The 21,339-nt window shown below is 45.9% G+C and overlaps 1 protein-coding gene across 7 annotated transcripts in view; it reads left to right on the forward strand.

Moving 5' to 3' along the window:
- Nucleotides 1-21,339, forward strand: part of PTK2B (protein tyrosine kinase 2 beta) — a 129,879-nt gene that overhangs the window by 90,094 nt on the left and 18,446 nt on the right. For all 7 annotated transcript variants that reach the window (XM_058164754.1, XM_058164752.1, XM_058164755.1 and 4 more), the window contains exons 19-23: nucleotides 312-412; nucleotides 16,758-16,847; nucleotides 17,131-17,335; nucleotides 17,812-17,920; nucleotides 19,604-19,669. In XM_058164754.1, coding sequence (XP_058020737.1) covers nucleotides 312-412; nucleotides 16,758-16,847; nucleotides 17,131-17,335; nucleotides 17,812-17,920; nucleotides 19,604-19,669 — 571 coding nt within the window. The remainder of the gene's footprint in view (nucleotides 1-311; nucleotides 413-16,757; nucleotides 16,848-17,130; nucleotides 17,336-17,811; nucleotides 17,921-19,603; nucleotides 19,670-21,339) is intronic.

The raw sequence follows: 21,339 nt of genomic DNA on the forward strand, positions 1-21,339 counted from the left end.
AAATTTTTTACTACCGATTCTGTGGGCGTGGCATGGTGGGCGTGGCATGGCTTGGTGGGCATGGCAGAGGAAGGATACTGTAAAATCTCCATTTCCTCCCAATCAGCTGGGACTTGGGAGGCAGAGAATAGATGGGGGCGGGGCCAGTCAGAATTTTTACTACCGGTTCTCCGAACTACTCAAATTTCCGCTACCGTTCTCCAGAACTGGTCAGAACCTGCTGAAACCCACCTCTGTTATACATGTATTTTGCCCTGCAACTATTCAGATCTTCACAGAAGAGAATAACTAGGTCATTTTATTATCTGCAGGGACATTGCAGTCCGTAATGTGCTGGTGGCTTTGCCTGAGTGTGTCAAACTAGGAGATTTTGGACTTTCCAGATACATTGAGGATGATGAGTATTACAAAGGTATGGAAAGGAGCTGGGAAAAACCCAAACTTTGAGGGTAAACTTCATATTATATGCATTAAAAAATATTTTTTTTATTTGGCTGTTATTGCACATGCACCATTAGCTTCTTGGTATAATATATAGAAGAATTCAAGTCTTTCTCTCTCTTCTACATCTCCACTGGCCAAGCTCTTAGGTAGCTGAGCTGAAAAAAAGTATGGAAGTATATTGTTAAGTTTGGGTATTGACGAGGCAGGAGACCAGGTTAGTGACAACAGCTCTTTAATATAGTGTGACCCAGCAAAACTCTGGAGAAAAACCTCTCCTTATATACACTTCAGCCTGAGGCTGCATCCAATCAGAGACGAGATATTTCCCGCCTAAAACTCCCTCCAAAACTTACAGTAATACATTACACTCCTTCCCTCCCAGAAGGCACTTTGCCCATATTTGCATACTACTTCTCTACGTAGTCCTGCAGGTACGTGGGGCGTCTCCTGACTCTCCCGGACCTGCGCAGTTCACTTTCTGGAGTTGAGTCGAGCGTGCCGGAGGGACTTTTCGTTCCTCTGAGCTCCTCCTCCCGGCCACCCGGCCCTGGATTATTCGCCGGCTCGGGCCTGCTGTCCTCTAGAGGGACCGGAGGGTGTCGCTGGACCTCGCCTGACTCAGATAAGTCTCTGTTTGGTTCTTTGCTTACGATTTCTGTTTGTTCTCGGCTCCAGTCAGCTGTGGGGTTAATTAAATCAAAGTCAGGGCTAGTCTCGCCTAATTCCGTCTTATCGCCACTCTATTTCTTAATTGATCTATGTGGCGCCGCCAGATTCGCCATCGCTCAGCTCCACTAGATAGGATTTAGGCCCGTTTGGTCTATGATTCTCCCTCCTCCAGCTAGGGCCGCCGCTGTAATTCCGAGCCCATACTGTGTCTCCTATGGCTATTTCTCTGAGTTTCTCCGGTTTAGTTCTGAACCCGTCTTGTATGTAGCTTGGGTGCAGCCGGTCTAGTGGGCATCTTAGCTTTCGCCCCATTAGCAGCTCGGCTGGGCTGCGGCCAGTGGCTACACAGGGGGTCCTATGTTGGACAGTTAGGAATGCGACGATTTGTGACTGCCAATCCCGGGGCTACTTCGTGACAGCGCCTCTTCGCACTCGAACAAATCGCTCAGCAAGGCCGCTCGACGCAGGGTGGAACGGCGCTGAGAGGGCATGTCGGATGCCCTCTTCGCCAGGTACCCTTCAAATAGCGCTGCGGTGAACTGTGGATCGTTATCGGACACGATGGTGTCCGGTAGCCCATGTGTGGCGAAAAGGTGTTTTAGGGCTGCAGTGACAGCTCCCGCGGTTGTGGATTTCATTAGAATGATCTCCAGCCATTTGGAGAATGCATCTACCACAATTAGAAATGTTTGGCCGTGGAATGGGCCGGCAAAGTCAATATGTATGCGGGACCAAGGGCCCTGGGGTTTCTCCCACTCGAACACTGGGGCCGTGGAGGTAAGGGTCTGATTCCTGACAGACTTGGCATCGGCCTACCTTGTCACTGATTTCCCTGTCCATTTGGGGCCACCAGACATAGCTCCTCGCTAACCCCTTCATCCTCACAATTCCTGGGTGACCCTCATGCAGGAGTTCCAGGACTTTTTTCCTTAGTTTTTCGGGGACCACTACCCTATCCCCCCAGAGCAGGCACCCCCCTTGTACAGACAATTCCCCTTTTTTCTTTACAAACTCTTTAAAACGCTCGCCCGGCGCAGCGGGCCATCCCCTTTGAACCCATCCAATCACAGTTCTTAATACAACGTCCCGGTATGAGGCCCGAGCCACTTCCTGAGATGTGGCTGGGCCAGAGTCCAAAGAGTCAATTAGTAGAACGGGTGCGCCCGGGGTGGGGTCCTCGATTTTCCCTGGCAATGGGCATCTGCTCAGTGCGTCTGCATGCCCCAACTCCTTTCCAGGCCGATGTTGTAGTTTGTAGGAGTAGGCGGCCAGAAAAATAGTCCATCTGGTCAGTCTAGGTGAGAGTGCTACTGGCGTTGCGGTCGCCAGCCAGTAACCCCAATAGCGGTCTGTGATCCGTCACAATTTCAAAGTCTCGCCCAAAAACGTATTCGTGAAATTTCTTCACGCCTGACACTATTGCGAGAGCCTCCCTATCTAGTTGGCTGTAATTTCTTTCAGCCGGGGACATCGTTCGTGAATAGAACGCTATAGGGGCTTCAGTGCCGTTTGGGAGTCTGTGGCTAAGTACAGCTCCTACTCCATAGGGGGATGCATCGCAGACCAGTACTAACGGCAGCCTGCTACTGTACTGGACTAACAGGCTTTCGCTTGATAGCAAGTTTTTGACTGCCTCAAATGCTCTGTTTTCTGTCTTTCCCCAAGACCAAACAGCGTTTTTTCCTAACAACTTGTGCAACGGTTCCGCAACGGTTGCTTTGTTTCTTAAAAATACAGCATAAAAGTTTACCAGACCCAGGAAAGCCTGAAGCTCTGTCTTGTTTTTGGGTGCTGGGGCTCTCTTTATCGCTTTGACCTTACTCTCGGTGGGGTGAATTCCATTCTTATCTATCCTATATCCCAAAAATTCCACTGACTCGACCCCCACCTGGCATTTTTTTGCTTTAACTTTCAGGCCGGCTGACCGGAAAATGGCCAAAACTTTCCTCAGCCGCTCCCCCAGTTCTTCCAAATTCTTCCCCGATACCAACACGTCATCGAAATAGGGCACGACTCCTGGTAGCCCCTGTAGGAGTCGTTCCATCAGATTTTGCAATAGCCCAGGGCCACGCTCACCCCAAACTGTAACCGAGTGCATTTAAAGCCACCTCGGTGCGTTACAATGGTCTGGGCTTCAGCTGTGCTAGCATCTACGGGTAGCTGCTGGTACGCTTGTGCCAAGTCTAATTTGGCGAAAACTTGTCCGTGCCTAGTGAGTGCAATAAGTGTTGCACTACTGGAACTGGGTAGGCGCTTTTGCAATGCTTTGTTCAAGGTGGCCTTGTAATCAGCGCAAATTCTTATGGACCCGTCTGGTTTTACAGGGGTGACGATTGGCGTCTCCCATTTGGCATGGTCAACTGGCACTAGTATCCCCTGGCTGACTAATTTATCTAACTCTTTGTCAATCTTAGGTTTGAGTGCAAAAGGAACCCTCCTTGCCTTTAACCTAATGGGAGCTATTTGGGGGTCTAAATTGAAGGAGATAGGGGTCCCTTGTACTTGCCTAAACGGTCCTCGAATCGTCTGCGAATTCCTCCATTAGGTGTTTTGCAGGTTGCATCCGTCCGTGGACGCCAGTCACCCCATTCCCAACGCCTGAACCAGTCTAGCCCCAACAAGCTTGGCAAAGTTCCTTCGACTAACGTGATGGGCAGGGTCTTTTCGTATGTCCCGTACTTGACCTCGACGGTCGTTGTCCCTCGAACAGGGATGCGGTTGCCCTGGTAATCCTGCACCCGGAGCCGTTGTTTCTGTAGCTTGCGCTTTGCGATGTGTGGCAAGGCTTTCACAAAGTGTCCCAGGACATGATTGAGATAGCTGATCCTGTGTCTACTTCCAGTCGGCACGGTACGCCTTCAATCGTCGGGTTTGTGAAGATCTTTTCTTCGATGCGGGTAGCTGCGTGGTCTATGGTAACAGTCATTCGGTTTGACTTCGCGCTCTTTCTTTCCTGGCCAATCGCGGGTCGCCTCGCCGATCTCGCGCTCTGATTGGCTGGTTTGAAATTTCGGAATGTGGGTTTGCATCTCTGACTCAGAGCCGCTCTGATTGGACGATTTGAATTTTCGGCGGAGGAAGGGTGCTCGGCAGACTTGAGCCAGGTGCCCTTCCTTTCACACCGCAAATGGCGCCCTGAACTTACATCTTTGGCGCTGATGTCGCCCGCAACTTCCGCATTCCTCCGGGTCTTCCTTGTCGATTTTCCGGTGTAGTGGACTTCTTCCTCCTCTTTGCTCGTTGACTCACGATAGGTTTCTTCGTGGTGGACTGTGCTCGGCTTTGCGCCCGCCATCGGCGTGAGTCGCTTTTGTAAGGTGTCTGCTGCATGGTTGGACATCTCATGGGCTCTGGCTTCGTCCAGGGCCTTTGCCAATGTCAGGTTGCTCTTGGCTAGCAACCGTCTCCTCAAACGGATGTCTCTGACCCCGTATAAGTTGTTCCAGCAGCTCTTCGTCCAGATCGCGGTACTGCAATGCTTGGAGGCTTGTCTCAGGGCTGCCATGTAGTCGCTGATAGACTCGCCTTCTTGTTGCCTGCGCCCCAAACTCGCACTGCCGAACGATTTGGACGGGCTGGTGCGTAGTGATTCTTCAGGAGGGTCTGAAGGGTCTGCCACGATGCGGAGTGTAGCGGTGTTGGCTCCGCTAGGGCTTCTGCGACGGCGATGACTGCGGACCCACAGTGGCTTATGAAGTAAGCCCGTTTACGGTTGTCGGAGACTCCCTGTAGCTCGTTGGCCTCCAGGAAACTCTCGAAACGGGTCATGTATATTCCCCATGTCTCCTGGGCAGGGTCAAACGGAGTGGGTGGCGTGTAGCCGGTCATCGCTGCATTCGCCGTCACCTTGCTGGGTTTGAGTCTCGTAGTGAGTTCAGCTCTGTTCTGGTGCTCTGCCTCAAAATCCCATCCTCGTCGCCAATGTTAAGTTTGGGTATTGACGAGGCAGGAGACCAGGTTAGTGACAACAGCTCTTTAATATAGTGTGACCCAGCAAAACTCTGGAGAAAAACCTCTCCTTATATACACTTCAGCCTGAGGCTGCATCCAATCAGAGACGAGATATTTCCCGCCTAAAACTCCCTCCAAAACTTACAGTAATACATTACATATATCTTATGCTGATCTACAACTATCATAAAGATTTGATTAAGATCTTGAGGAATTATTGTCAGCTAGAAGAGACAGTGATTCCCAGGAAAACAGGCAATCTCAAAAGCCTTTGGAGGCCCTCTGGAATTACTGCAAATTTAATTTTTAATGAGATGAGGTAGAAAATTGTTAAATGCATAAGAAGTAATTATAATATTATACTAAATTTAAAACAAATTATTCTTCTATCCCAGCTTTATCTCTTCCTTGCTACTGGCCTGACACTCAAAGGCTAAACACAACTCTTTTCTCCGCAAATGTTATGTGGTTTTCGATAAATAGGTCAGTGCTTTGACCCTGTAAGGCAGTTATACTCCTAACTTCACCCAGGAAGTTCCAAACTTTGGGGATTAATTGGAATGCTAATGAAGGGTTTGCCTATGGAGGGTCGCATTCATTCAGGTCATAGTTGTCCCAAAGGTGCTTTTATTTTAAAAGCAACTGGACTTGTTGATTTTTCTTTAACACATTTTGCTTTTCATCCAAGAAGCTTCTTCAGTTTTAAGTAACTGATGGAGAACGGAAGAAATTTACATTCCCGGCAATTAGCTAGTCGTTAATATTCTGATGGTTGTTGAAACTACCTAGGAGCTAATTTGTGTCCTCAGAGTCACCTAAATCAGAATGGAAAACAGTGTGGAACTGCCTTGGGACGACTGAAAGGGCTGTATTGTAAACAGGAGATAAGTGGTGTTGTACCCCTCCCCCTTTGTTGAAAGACGGCTGTTCAGTTTTAACATAGATGGCCTCTTTGATTCCTCTTTCAATCCTGTGTCCAGAATGTTCACAGGAGAACCTGTGAGAAATAGTGAGAACAATTAACCAGTGGGATGGCTTTCCTTCAGGAGTTGTGGGTGTTCCATCATTGGAGGTTTTCAAGAAAAGACTGGACAGTCACTTGTCACTTGCTTGAGCTAGAACAGGGGTCTCCAACCTTGGCAACTTTAAGATTACTGGACTTCAATTCCCAGAATTCGTAGCTGAGGAATTCTGGGAGTTGAAGTCCACAAGTCTTAAAGTTGCCAAGGTTGGAGACCCCTGGACTAGAAGACCTCCAAGGTCCCTTCCAACTCTGTTATTCTGTTCTGAACCAACACATCAGGACAGAATTCAGCAGTCCATCTGCACCTGAAAAAAAAGGGACACGCCTTTGAAGGAATGAAATTTCTTGGATGAGAAGTGAAATGTCTTTTTAAAAATCAAAAAGTCCAGTTGCCTATAAAATAAATGCACTTTCGGACTAATGGAAGGTTATTTTCATGACCAGCAAGTGAGTGCTGTGGAACGTGGCCAGTCACAAGTAGGTAGCATTCCTTGCTTTTGCCATCCAGAGTGTTTTCACACAAATGGAAAAATCAGAGAATCAAACAACCTAAGGATCGGAAGGAATCTTGGAAATCATCTAGTGCAGGGGTCTCCAACCTTGGCAACTTTAAGACTTGTGGACTTCAACTCCCAGAATTCCTGGCTCCAAGGTTGGAGACCCCTGATCTAGTGTAGTCTCTGTTCAGGGTGGCCACTATAGCATCCTCAGCAGATGTTTATACATCCTCTTTTTAAACACCTCCATTGAAGGAAAGTGCATCATCTAAATCTGTCTCTTCCATTGTTATGGTTAGGAAATTCATAAATTCAATCATTTCTCACAAGTTTAGCTTCCAGACCTTTTGTTCAGGGGTGGGTTTCAAAACCCGTTGCTATCCGTTCACTCGTGGGCATGCGCAGAAGCGTCTTGGCAGGTGGGCGGAGCCTCCCACCATCACCGCTACCGGTTCACCTGATCCAGGGCAAACCGGTAGCAACCCACCATTGCTTTTGTTAGTCAGGTTGCTCTTCTCTGGACACGTTCAAGTTTTTCCCATCCTTCCTAAAATGTGGTGCCCAGAACTGTATGCAATATATTGGGTGCAATCACACCAATGCAGAATAGAGCAGGGCACTGAGTTCTTTTAATCATGGCACTTCTCTTAATGCAATCTGTACCTCTTTCCTTTATTATCCTTTTATTTATGCATTTATTTACAGGATTTATTTCTATATTTATTTATTTATTTACAAATAAATAACTGTGTTTATTTACATCTTATTTAATGAATCTAAGTGGCTCATAAAAATTCAGAGAACCATAGATAAAAAAGAGAAATATTCTTTTCCTCAGGCAACAGACCAAACAACTTCTCTGATTCACGGAGAAAAGCCAGGTCTTTTTGGTCCTCCAAAAAGTTAAAGGGTCCTTCACATCCTAATTGGGAAGCTATTCCATATTGATGACACCAAACCCTATGCTGCTGGATAATGTTGCCCAGCAGCTTCATATAGATGTTAAATAGAAAGGGAGAGAGACCCAAGCCCTGAGGCACCCCACACAACAGGACCTAGGGATGGGCGTCTCCTTTCCCAACAGCATTGACTTTAGCGACCATGAAGAAAAGAGGAGAGCCATCATAAAACAGTGTCACCCATTCCCAATCCCTGAACCAGTCTAGCAAGATACCATGGTTGATGGTATCAAAAGCCACAGAAAGGGCTGAATGGATACCCCATCCCCATCTCAAGCTCTCCAAAGGTCATTCACCAATGCTATCTCAATAATATGGCCCAGCCTGAATCCTGACTTGAAAAGGAACCACATTTTTTTTCCTTTTCTACCTGAAATGCCTAATTTGTTGTTTCATATATCCTTAAAAGTTAAGTTCTTTTTCTATTGAACTTTTCATAACTTTCTTTCTGCAGTACATCTTAGTAGTGATTTAGTTCCATTTCATATAAGTATCCCTTTCATTCTTACACAACTGAAAATATCTGCAACAGTTTCCTAAGATGTACTCTCCAATTTCTATAACTAAATACAGGAAGAGAGGTGCTTCTTGCTGCAGTTGTCTTTCTGGGGTCCTTATAATACCCCCAAAAAATTCCTTTTTAATAAGCTGGAAAGAGGACATTTCTTTTCTTCTACCCATTTCACCTTTTCCAAGAGAGCAATGGGCTTACATTCATAATATACATAGTTCCTGTTGTTTGCAGGATGAAAAAAAAATTGGCATATTCCTTGTAAATCACCAAGCAATTTTCCTCCTCTTCTATGTTCCTCTGATGACAGAAGTGTCAAACAAAATAAGAATCTCCCACTTGGCCTTCTCTGTCAAACTCCTGTCGCTGCCCCTATTCATTCAGTCATTGAGTTCTTGGGAGCTAGCTTCCCTATGTATTCCCAGAAGCTACCTTAGCTAGATCAACAGCAAGCAATGGGCCATTCACACACAATGTGGAGGCATTGTTCAAGAAACAACAGCAATCTGGAAAAAGGCAATAAGGCAGAGTCAGCTTCCCTCCTACTTTTCCTCTTCTTCTTCCTCCTCCTCTCTTTTGTTTCTTCTCTCTGCTCAATTAAACTCCTCTGTGAAAGTCTTGTTTACTCTTAGACACCAGAGAGAGAGAGAGAGAGAGAGAGAGAGACCAAGCCCTGAGGCACCCCACACAACAGGACCTAGGGATGGGCGTCTCCTTTCCCAACAGCATTGACTTTAGCGACCATGAAGAAAAGAGGAGAGCCATCATAAAACAGTGTCACCCATTCCCAATCCCTGAACCAGTCTAGCAAGATACCATGGTTGATGGTATCAAAAGCCACAGAAAGGGCTGAATGGATACCCCATCCCCATCTCAAGCTCTCCAAAGGTCATTCACCAATGCTATCTCAATAATATGGCCCAGCCTGAATCCTGACTTGAAAAGGAACCACATTTTTTTTCCTTTTCTACCTGAAATGCCTAATTTGTTGTTTCATATATCCTTAAAAGTTAAGTTCTTTTTCTATTGAACTTTTCATAACTTTCTTTCTGCAGTACATCTTAGTAGTGATTTAGTTCCATTTCATATAAGTATCCCTTTCATTCTTACACAACTGAAAATATCTGCAACAGTTTCCTAAGATGTACTCTCCAATTTCTATAACTAAATACAGGAAGAGAGGTGCTTCTTGCTGCAGTTGTCTTTCTGGGGTCCTTATAATACCCCCAAAAAATTCCTTTTAATAAGCTGGAAGAGGACATTTCTTTTCTTCTCCCCATTTCACCTTTTCCAAGAGAGCAATGGGCTTACATTCATAATATACATAGTTCCTGTTGTTTGCAGGATGAAAAAAAAATTGGCATATTCCTTGTAAATCACCAAGCAATTTTCCTCCTCTTCTATGTTCCTCTGATGACAGAAGTGTCAAACAAAATAAGAATCTCCCACTTGGCCTTCTCTGTCAAACTCCTGTCGCTGCCCCTATTCATTCAGTCATTGAGTTCTTGGGAGCTAGCTTCCCTATGTATTCCCAGAAGCTACCTTAGCTAGATCAACAGCAAGCAATGGGCCATTCACACACAATGTGGAGGCATTGTTCAAGAAACAACAGCAATCTGGAAAAAGGCAATAAGGCAGAGTCAGCTTCCCTCCTACTTTTCCTCTTCTTCTTCCTCCTCCTCTCTTTTGTTTCTTCTCTCTGCTCAATTAAACTCCTCTGTGAAAGTCTTGTTTACTCTTAGACACCAGAGAGAGAGAGAGAGAGAGAGAGAGAGAGAGAGAAACCATCTATATGTATCTGAGTCAATTTGCATGCGAGTGGGAGAAGCTGGATAGCCCAACAATGACTATTGAATAGTTGAAAGCCCACTCTGTGACACAGAAACTAGGAATAACAAGTGTTGGAGCTGAAGAATCCCTATTTCTGGTCTTTTTTCTGTCAATGCATCTTCTTATCCTCACAATTCACTGGCAGTTACACATAAAGAGAAGCAGTAAAAGGCTTGAGCATAATGGCTCTTGTATGAGTGCATTGGAGTATAACTTTCATGATATATGTTTTAGGCTCAGTCCTCAGCATTTCCAAATAACCATATGGGAGAAAACAGGGTTGGAAATAACCCCCAAAGATACATCCGTAGCCTGTTGATTAGATATTTATTTATTTATTTATTTATTTATTGTTTATATTTATATACCGCCCTATCTCCCAAAGGACTCAGGGCGGTTTACAGGCATTTAAAAGCAAGAAATACAATAAATACAATTCTAAAAACAATTAAAAAACTTATTCAAAAGCCTTAATTAAAAATATAAAAATTAAAACCCAAGATAAAACCCATAAACTAAAATCTAACTCAGTCCTGCGCAATTAAATAGATATGTTTTAAGCTCGCGGCGGAAGGTCCGAAGGTCCGGAAGCTGGCGAAGTCCTGGGGGCAGTTCATTCCAGAGGGTGGGAGCCCCCACAGAGAAGGCCCTTCCCCTGGGCGTCGCCAGACGACATTGCCTCGCTGACGGCACCCTGAGGAGTCCCTCTCTGTGAGAGCGCACGGGTCGGTGAGAGGTATTCGGTAGCAGCAGGCGGTCCCGTAAATAACCCGGCCCTATGCCATGGAGCGCTTTAAAGGTGGTCACCAAAACCTTGAAGCGCACCCGGAAGGCCACAGGCAGCCAGTGCAGTCTGCGCAGGATAGGTGTTATACGGGAGCCACGAGGGGCTCCCTCTATCACCCCCGCAGCCGCATTCTGGACTAACTGCAGCCTCCGGATGCCCTTCAAGGGGAGCCCCATGTAGAGAGCATTGCAGTAATCCAGGCGAGACGTCACGAGTGCGTGGGTGACTGTGCACAGGGCATCCCGGTCCAGAAAGGGGCGCAACTGGCGCACCAGGCGAACCTGGTAAAACGCTCTCCTGGAGACGGCCGTCAAATGATCTTCCAAAGACAGCCGTTCATCCAGGAGGACGCCTAAGTTGCGCACCCCCTCCATCGGGGCCAATGACTCGCCACCGATGGTCAGCCGCGGATTTAGCTGACTGTACCGGGATGCCGGCATCCACAGCCACTCTGTCTTGGAGGGATTGAGCTTGAGCCTGTTTCTCCCCATCCAGACCCGTACAGCCTCCAGACACCGGGACAGCACTTCGATAGCTTCGTTGGGGTGGTCCGGCGTGGAAAGGTACAGCTGGGTGTCATCCGCATACAGCTGATACCTCACGCCGAAACCACTGATGATCTCACCCAGCGGCTTCATGTAGATGTTAAACAGAAGGGGCGAGAGGATCGACCCCTGCGGCACCCCACAAGTGAGGCGCCTCGGGGCCGACCTCTGCCCCCCTGTCAACACCGACTGCGACCGGTCGGAGAGATAGGAGGAGAACCACCGATAAACGGTGCCTCCCACTCCCAATCCCTCCAGCCGGCGCAGCAGGATACCATGGTCGATGGTATCGAAAGCCGCTGAGAGGTCTAATAGGACCAGGGCAGAGGAACAACCCCTATCCCTGGCCCTCCAGAGATCATCCACCAACGCGACCAAAGCCGTCTCTGTGCTGTAACCGGGCCGGAAACCGGACTGGAACGGGTCTAGATAGACGGTTTCATCCAGGTGCAGGGGAAACTGATATGCCACCATACTCTCTACAACCTTCGCCGCGAAGCGAAGGTTGGAGACTGGACGATAATTACCTAAAACAGCCGGGTCCAGGAAGGCTTAAGGAGGGTCTCACCACCGCCTCTTTCAAGGCGGCCGGAAAGACACCTCCACCAAAGAAGCGATCGAATCGCCTGAGCCAGCCTCGTGTCACCTCCTGAGTGGCCAGCACCAGCCAGGAGGGGCACGGGTCCAGTAAACACGTGGTGGCATTCAGTCTACTCAACAACCTGTCCATGTCCTCGGGAGCCACAGGGTCAAACTCATCCCAGACAATGTCACCAAGACCACCCTCGGACGCCTCACCTGAGTCACTGCAATCTTGGTCCAACCCGTCCCGAAGCTGAGCGATTTTATCGTATAGATAACCGTTAAACTCTTCAGCACGTCCTGCAGCGGGTCATCCCGCCCCTGGTGAAGAAGGGAACGAGTCACCCGGAACAGGGCGGCTGGGCGGTTATCTGCCGACGCAATGAGGGAGGAGGCGAGCAACGCCGCTTCCTCAATGCCACTAGGTAAGTCCTTGTATAGGACTTCACTAGTGTCCGATCAGCCTCTGAACGGCTAGACCTCCAGGAACTCTCTAGGCGTCTTCTCCGGCGCTTCATCCCCCTCAGCTCCTCGGAGAACCAGGGAGCCGGTTGGGACCTGCGCCGGGTCAGAGGCCGCAAAGGCACGACACGATCTAAGGCCCCCGCCGCGGCCCGTTCCCAGGCCGCAACAAGTTCCTCAGACGTGCCGTGAGCCAGACCCTCAGGGAATGGCCCAAGCTCCGTCCGGAACCTCTCCGGGTCCATCAGGCGCCTGGGACGGAACCAACGCATCGGCTCCGTCTCCCTGCGGTGTTGGGTGGCGGTCAGAAAGTCTAGGCGAAGGAGAGAGTGATCTGACCATGACAAAGGTTCGGTGACTATTTCCTTTAAGTCCAGATCTCTCGACCACTGACCAGAGACAAAAATCAAATCGAGTGTACCACCCCGTGTGGGTAGGGCCATCAACTACTTGCGTCAGGTCTAAGGCCGTCATGGAAGCCATGAACTCCCGAGCTGCTGTCGATGGCGAGCGGAAGAAGGCAGTTAAAGTCCCCATGACTAAAAGTCTGGGGGTTTCAACTGCCACCCCAGCAAGCACCTCCAGGAGCTCGGGCAGGGCAGCTGTCACGTAGCAAGGAGCCAGGTACGCGACCAGCAAGCCCATCTGACATCTATGGCCCCACTTCACAAGGAGGGATTCACACCCGACAATCTGAGGTACAGTGGTCTCCTCGGCTCCAGACTCTCTAATCACAACCGCCACCCCCCCACCCCTACCCTGGGCTCTCGGCTGATGAAATGCACGGAAACCTGGTGGGCACATCTGCACCAGGGGCACGCCCCCTTCTGCGCCCAACCAGGTTTCCGTAATGCCTATAAAGTCCGCGGCACCCCCCTGAATAAGGTCGTAAATTAGGGGGGCCTTATTGGCCACGGACCGTGCATTACATAACATCAGCCGAAGGCCCAGGCTCTGAGGGTCTTGGCTGTCCGGGGAACGGGAGAAGTCGGGGGCCCGGGGGCGCGCGATCGCCTGCAAATATCGAGCGCGCGCCCCCTTAACACGATCCGAGCCCCCGCTTCCGCCAAATCTGCCCCTCCCCCAAACCGTGCAAATAACGCCACCCTCCACCAATGGAACCTGAACTCCCCATAACCTTCGGACCTATTAGCTCACCGCCACGAGCATGCGAGGAACTGATACCCCACCGGCGGGTTTCCCCAACACCGCCCTACCCTCCCACCCCTTAAAATGCCCTATCTAAAAACCGCCAAAGGCTCTTCCTCTTCGCATGCCACCTCTGTGGATCCCAAGATCCGTCATTGAGGCCGGCCCTTGGTAATAAAACGGGCCCTTCCTGCGAGGCGGGGCACCTGAGGCGCAAGAGTTCCTGTACGAATAACATAGGCGAATCGTGAAATAATACTACTTCGCTAGGGAAAACAGTCGCCGGGAGATGATCATTGTCCAGGATGGCAGAATATTAGTCCATAGTGCTTCACACGGATACCCATCGTCCGATGGTGGCTAATAATGATGATAAATAGGCTAAAGATGGAAAGATGGAAAAAATAGCCCAGTCCAAAAATCCATGGGGGAAAACGAGGTGGGTGGGTAGATCTTCTACCACCCTCGGCACTGTCTACAGCTGTTCCTGGGTATATCCACTGCTAGATCTCAAATCGGTCTCCAAGTCTCTTCCACAATAATTCCAAAGAGCAATCCTGGCCAAAGGTCCCAAAAGGCCAGATAAGTGCAGATGACAGTGCACAAATAATAGTGAGAGAAACAGGTCTCAAATGGTCGAGACACCTCCCATAATCACCACGCCAATTCCCTTCATTAAGATGGTTCCCTTCGTTAAGATGGTTAAGATGGTTAAGATGGTTCAAAGATAAAAATCCTCAGGCAAGCCCCAGGCGAGCCCCACATTCCAAAGGCCTGGCCACTCCTCAGATCCAGGGCCTTTCCCAGAAACCGGGCCAGGCACCTCTGAGGAAGGCCGGTCAGATGTAATAGGCCGTAAATCCCAGATACGGCATAAGTGGGGTAAAAACGTCCTCAGAGCCCCTCCCTGCAGGGAAGGCAGTGGGAAAGCCGGCAACGGAAAAGCCGGTAGTGGAAAAGCCGGTGAAGTCATAACCCCCTTCGTCCCGAAATAACCAGGCTGGGGGGAGAAAACGTACCCAAAGTAGCCAGCGCTCAGCAATCGCAGTCCACAGGCCATGATGGACTGACAGGCCTACGATCCGCGACTGCGGCCTCGCCCGCACCATGGCCCAGGAAATGGCCGCCGTTCGCCGCTCCCTCACCCGGCCTCACTCTCGGCAGCCGTGTCACCGAAAAGGCCCGCAGACCTCTCCCACGGCTGCCGAGAAGCTGGCAAAGCGGGCCGGGGGGTACAGACTGCGGCCTCGCCCCGCACCACGGCCCAGGAAATGGCCGCCGTTCGCGGCATCTGATTTGGAAGATGGAAGTTTTATATATTTATAAATTTGGATATAGAGATCACATCATTCACATTTCATTTTGTCTCTCCTTTGGCATCCTTTCTTTAATGAGTCTATTCCACTATTTCTTCAATAGTAGTATAACTCTTGTCCCACAGCGAATTGTCCCATGACGAGTTGGCCACGGCGAATTGTCCTGCAGTGGGTTGTCCTGTGGCAAGTTGGCTGGGGGGAGTTGGCCACAGCGAGTTATCGTAGAATCCTATCCACAGCTCAGAGTAATTTGTGTAATGCAGGCATACTGCAATACCTTAAAAGCTTGTTGTTTTGCCCCAGCCAGAATGGAACAACTCTCTGCAGCCAACTCACCATGGCCAACTTACCGTGGGACAACTCACCATGGCCGACTTACTCATAGGACAATTCACTGCAGGACAATTCAACAAATCAATTTAACTATTTAAAATGGTTTTTAAAAATATTTTAATTTTTGTCATTCACATTTCATTTCGTCCCTCCTTCGGCAGCCTTTCTCTAATGATTCTATTCCACTATTTCTTTGAAATTAGTGAAATTCTTTTCCCATGGTGAGTTGGCCATTGCAAAATGTCCCATGGGAAGTTGGCTGTGGCAAGTTGGCCATGGTGAGTTGGCTGTGGCGAATTGTCATAGACCCTTTGCCAGACCTAGACATTGAAGAGGGTTACAGTATAAAGCTTACTTCTATCTTAATTAACCTGTGATATTCATTAACGTTCTACAACTGACCTTCCTCAGAATCTTCTCAAAAAGGATCCATCTGACAGCCACCTGTTAGAAATGATTTCATACAGATTCCTGCAGAAAATAGAGGGTTGGGCTTGCTGGATTAAATGACCAATTCTGTGATTTTACTGCATGAAGTATGACTTTTGTAGATCCAGTGAGATGGGGAAGTTCTAGGAAATGTTTCAGACAAATCTTTACATCTATTAAATCATATGCACAGTGGCAGGACTTCGGGTTGGGCACAAAGGACATTCAACCATTGACCAGCTTGAAGGCAGCAACAGTGAACATTGGCTAATTTTTGTAAGTTTTATATGCAATGCTCTCTACATGGGGTTGCCCTTGAGGTGCACCCGGAGGCTGCAGTTAGTCCAGAATGCAGCTGCGCGAGTGGTAATGGGAGCCGCTCGTGGCTCCCACGTAACACCACTGCTTCGTAGTCTGCACTGGCTTCCTGTAGTCTTTCGGGTGCGCTTCAAGATCCTGGTTACCACCTTTAAAGCACTCCATGGCTTAGGACCCGGGTACTTACGAGACCGCCTGCTGTTACCTTATGCCTCCCATCGACCCGTACGCTCTCACAGAGAGGGCCTTCTCAGGGTGCCGTCCGCCAAACAATGTCGGCTGGCGGCCCCCAAGAGTAGGGCCTTCTCTGTGGGAGCACCGACGCTCTGGAACGAACTCCCCCCTGGCTTACGTCAAGTGCCTGATCTTCGGACCTTTCGTCGTGAGCTAAAAACATATTTATTCATTCAAGCAGGACTGGCATAAATAGTTGCTTTTAAATTGGGGTTTTATTAATATTTTAAATTTTTAAATCTTTTTAATTATCAGCCGTTTGTAATAGTTTTATTTTAAATTCTTTTAATTGTATATATTCTGTATTTTATTCTGGCTGTACACCGCCCTGAGTCCTTCGGGAGAAGGGCGGTATAAAAATCTAATAAAATAAAATAAATAAATAAAAATATACTTAAAAAATATAGACGTGCCCATGCTTGAGATGCTGTAAACTTCAACATGATCAGAAAAAAAATAAAGACAATTTAGGGCATTGATGATGTTATCTAGTTGGGTAATGAAACTTGTGCGAGAAAACAATCAAGCTCAGAGAGCACCAAGGACCCCACAAAGCCAGTTTGGATGTATTCCAATTTCATTTGAATGTGTGTTGTAAGGCTTGGGAAACAAATGGTTTGCCTGTCTGGAAATTCTTTCTGGTTCACAAAACTGAGAAAATGTATCTAGCTATAAAGTTAATACATTTCATTCTAATTTCTTCTTCCTACAACTCAGCATCAGTGACTCGCCTACCCATCAAGTGGATGGCTCCAGAGTCGATCAACTTTCGCCGTTTCACCTCTGCCAGTGACGTTTGGATGTTTGGTGAGTAGAAGATTGGATAGAAACAGCCATGTCTACGTCCTTCAGATGAAGAACTTATCTGTACCTGCATGCCAACAAGAAATTTTTTAATATGCCACTTTTTCAGGCTCTGTCACCTTTCCCAAGATTTTTCCCAAAAATTCTTTAGAAACAAATGGCATTGTTTAAACATCCAAGTCCACCCTCTAAATTGATAGTTGAAAAATGGACTCAGCAGACACTGCCAGTTTATCCCAAGCGGCATATGCAATCCAGTTTCTAAAACATTTCCTTTTGTGCACAGCTGTTTGCATGTGGGAGATCCTTAGCTATGGCAAACAGCCTTTCTTCTGGTTGGAGAACAAAGATGTCATTGGGGTGCTGGAGAAAGGAGACCGTCTCCCCAAGCCAGATGCCTGTCCACCTATCCTTTATGCTCTGATGACACGCTGTTGGGATTATGACCCCAATGACAGGCCCAAGTTCAAAGAATTGGTCTGTAGTTTAAGGTAAGTGATACTTCCTGCCTTGTCTCCCCCAAAAAAATTGCACAAAAAAAGTAATGTTCTGCAACCTGAATAGGTTATATAAGCAAATCTTCAGAATGTTTCTTATTAGGCAAAATGTATTCTGGTTTCGTTTGTCAATAAGTTTCATATCCAAAGCCGTTCAAACAATAACAATCAGGCAGTACTCTAGACCGTTGTGAGATTTCAGTTCACTGAACCTTAAATGCTGCAGGGACATGAAGCAGGAGGAAAATTATATTGGATTCAGTATCCCATCAGCCCCAGCTAGCTTGGTCGATAGACCAAAAAAAAAAAAAGGTGCCTTAAACTCTCTGCATAGATTAGATGGTACGCTCTTGTAAAATATTTACAAACCACAGAAAGAAAAGCCTACAGAGCACTTTATAGGCAGCAGATGGAGCTCATGGATAAGCTAAATGGTGCTCTTCCCTTTCCCTTCCGTTTCTGAATTTCAGTGACATTTACCAGATGGAGAAGGAGATTGCACGGGAACAAGAGAAAAATAATCGCCGCCGGCCCCCCAAAATTATGGAGCCTACCTCTTTCCAAGAGCCCCCTCCAAAGGTGAGAAGATTTTGCTGGAAACGTTCAACAGATATGGACATTTTTTAAAAAAAGCTTGGATGCGAAAAAGCTATGGTATTCTAACAACCCACCATTGGTTTTGGGAAGAATGATACAGGTTTTGTCATCAGAACAGACATTTCCATCCTAAGTTCCTTGCTTTAATACTGTAGGTGCCATTTCTATGATTCTTCGGGATTCACCCTTTTTAAAAAGCAAAGGTAATATATATATATTTCACTCCTGAGCTGATCTTCTGGCTTTTTTTTGTTGATTATCAGCCAAATCAATTCAATACAAAATGAATAAAAATCCATTCTTCTTAAAATGCCACCAATTCAATATTAACATTTTGCAGAGAATATACCCCCAATTACATCAGTTACTAATCCACCACCAACTCTTGAGTTCTGAATAATTTTATTTTCAGCTTCTGGTCAACATGATCTGTCCTCCCAGGCAATATTTTTTAAAATGTTTTCGCTGTTGTTATATACAGCAGAATAATTGGAAAGGCAAAACAAAACCCATGACTGATAATAGTTACATTTTCTGTGTCATCCAGTAAAAATTGTGAAAATTCCATAATTACTAACTATATTTTGTAAGAAGATGGAAGACAATAAAAGGACACTAATTTAGACATATGTGTTGTGGGTGGGAGGCATTTTGGATTAAAGCTCCTGATTCTGATAGTCAGAAAATCATTGTCCACATGTTATTATTCTCTCAAATATTTTCATGGTAATAAAACAAGAGGAAAGAAACATTTGGACATTACAAAAGTTTAGGAATGAAACCAACAGTTCTGGATTCAATACATTATAAACAACATAAACTTCATTGGAAGGTATATTTGAGCTGCATTATGATGAAAAACATTTCTCAATGTTAATAGAAGACAGTCACTTAAAGTTTCTGCAGGAATAAAACCCTAACTCCATTTCTTTTATTTCCTCTTCCTTTTTCTTTGACCATCTGGAGTGGCCATTGTAATAAAATTATGTGATTAACATAACTAACACCTTAATTCTTAATTCAACATGCCTGTTTTTAAAAGATTTTTAAGCCTTCAGATAAGTCTTATTCTTGGCAACTGCATGGACTAGTCCCTGTAGTTTTCTTGGCAAGATTTTGGAAGTGGTTTGCCATTGCCTTCTTCCTAGGGCTTAGAGAATATGACTCACCCAGCTGGTTTTGTGCCCAAGGCAGGACTAGAACTCACAAACTCCTGGTTTCTAGCCTGATGCCTTAAGCACTACACAAACTGACTTTCATTAAGGGCTTAGATTAGAACATAATTAATATTATTATTGGGAGGCATTTTTGTTTCATGGATGGATGTTGTATTAAGTGTTACACTCCAGAAATTGTTGGTGGTCCATCACTGGGTGTTTCTAAGAAGTGTCTAGACAGTCACTTATCTGAAATGGTATAGGTTAGCCTCCTTGACCAGGGGGCTGGACTAGAAGACCTCCAGGGTCCCTTCCAGCTCATTCTATTCTATATATTTCTGCAGTGTGCATGAAGCGTATGTTTGTGTATATTTACAAATATTTATAGATTTGCTATTTAAAAAGTTAAGATTGAAAGAAGTAAATATAGCAATTATTTCCAGATATGTGAGTCTATCCTCCTCTGTTAGCAGCCTTGCTATGTGGTTGTTTTTCTTTTTCCTCTCAGCCCAGCAGACCAAAGTACAAACCACCTCCTCAGACCAATTTACTGGCCCCTAAACTGCAGTTCCAGGTAAGATCCAAGAGGTTTCCAAATGCTAGTTTTGTTCTGTTCATGCTTTCAGAACTAAAGTATCTCTTTTGCAGTTGGCTTTTTCTTGGCTTATGTTTATTCATTTCTTCTGAGTTGTTGATAAGCACCACTTTCTTTCCCTCAGTCCCATTCCCTGTCGGATATGTAGCAGCTGCTTGATGCTTTCCTCCAGAGGTGATTCCAAATGGATAGGGTCCCCTACAACTTCCAATTAAGAAACACCATTCATTTATTCCGTCCTCTCTGCTTAAAAGCTTTGCTGAAGTGCAAGTAGAGGAGGGAAAGCATATAAGAGAGACAAATATGTGTAGGTCCTCTGTAAAACTTTGACAATGGGGCAGGCAAAGTTTATTTATTTATTTGTCACAACATCCTACAAAAAGTTTATATAGTATATAAACATATATATGAGTAGATATTAGGAGGTATAAGCATATATATATATAAGAAAAGAAAAACAATAGGACAGGAACGGTAGGCACGTTTGTGCGCTTATGCACGCCCCTTATGGTCCTCTTAGGAATGGGGTTAGGTCAATAGTAGAAAGTTTTTGGTTAAAACTTTTAGGATTATGGGAAGAGACCACAGAGTCAGGTAAAGTATTCCAAGCACTGATGATTCTGTTACAGAAGTCATATTTTCTGCAATCTAGATTAAAGCGGTTAACATTAAGTTTAAATCTATTGGTTGCTCTTGTATTATTGCAATTAAAGCTGAAGTAGTCTTTAACAGGAAGGACATTACAATAGATGATTCTATGAGTTAAACTTAGGTCTTGTCGAAGGCGACGGAGTTCCAAGTTTTCTAAGCCTAGGATTTCAAGTCTAGTGGGATAAGGTATTTTGCTGTTTTCAGAGGAATGGAGAACTCTTCTTGTAAAATATTTCTGGACACGTATAATTGTATTGATGTCAGAGCTGTGGTGAGGGTTCCAAAAGTTTAGGGTTAGGCCCCTTTTTATGTGACTGACACATGCTTCTCAAAGGGGTCAGGCTTTAATCAGATGATCATAGCCACCATCTTAACTTTTTTCACCTTCCAGTATGAGAGAATAAGGGGCGTGCATAAGAGCACAAAAGTGCCTACCGTTCCTGTCCTGTTGTTTCCTTTCATTATATCAATTTAATATAGTTATTGCATACTTTTGCTCATATATATGCTTATATGATATGTAGTTATTTTATGTTGATGCTTGTGTATATTGTGACAAAATTAAAAAAAAAGGATCATTTCAAAATAAAAGCATGGTCTTGTAACTCTCCTCGCTTTTCTAAACCAAGTAATCAACCTGATCCTTCAGTATTTGCATATAAACTTTCAAAATCTTCACCTGCAATTACATCTCCGTTTTAATTTAATTTAAAAGTTCACCACATTGACTGATCTCACCACTTTATTGTATTGCATTTGGCTTGTTTACCTGACATTTATTTTTGAGAGAAGTGCTTGCATTTCTGCAAATATATCACTTTGCTCAAGACGCACTTGTAAAAACCTAATCAGAATACTGTATTATTGCATTATTCTTGTCCTGCATTGCACCTTATGGGCTAGTTATGCCAATTTTAAAGATAATTTATTCCATTCATATCCCCATTTCCGTAATGACCCCCCTCCACCCGTCCGTTTATTTATTTGTGTGTTTATAG

This window comes from Ahaetulla prasina, chromosome 1 (genome assembly GCF_028640845.1).
Source record: "Ahaetulla prasina isolate Xishuangbanna chromosome 1, ASM2864084v1, whole genome shotgun sequence".
NCBI classification, from domain to species: Eukaryota; Metazoa; Chordata; class Lepidosauria; order Squamata; family Colubridae; genus Ahaetulla; species Ahaetulla prasina.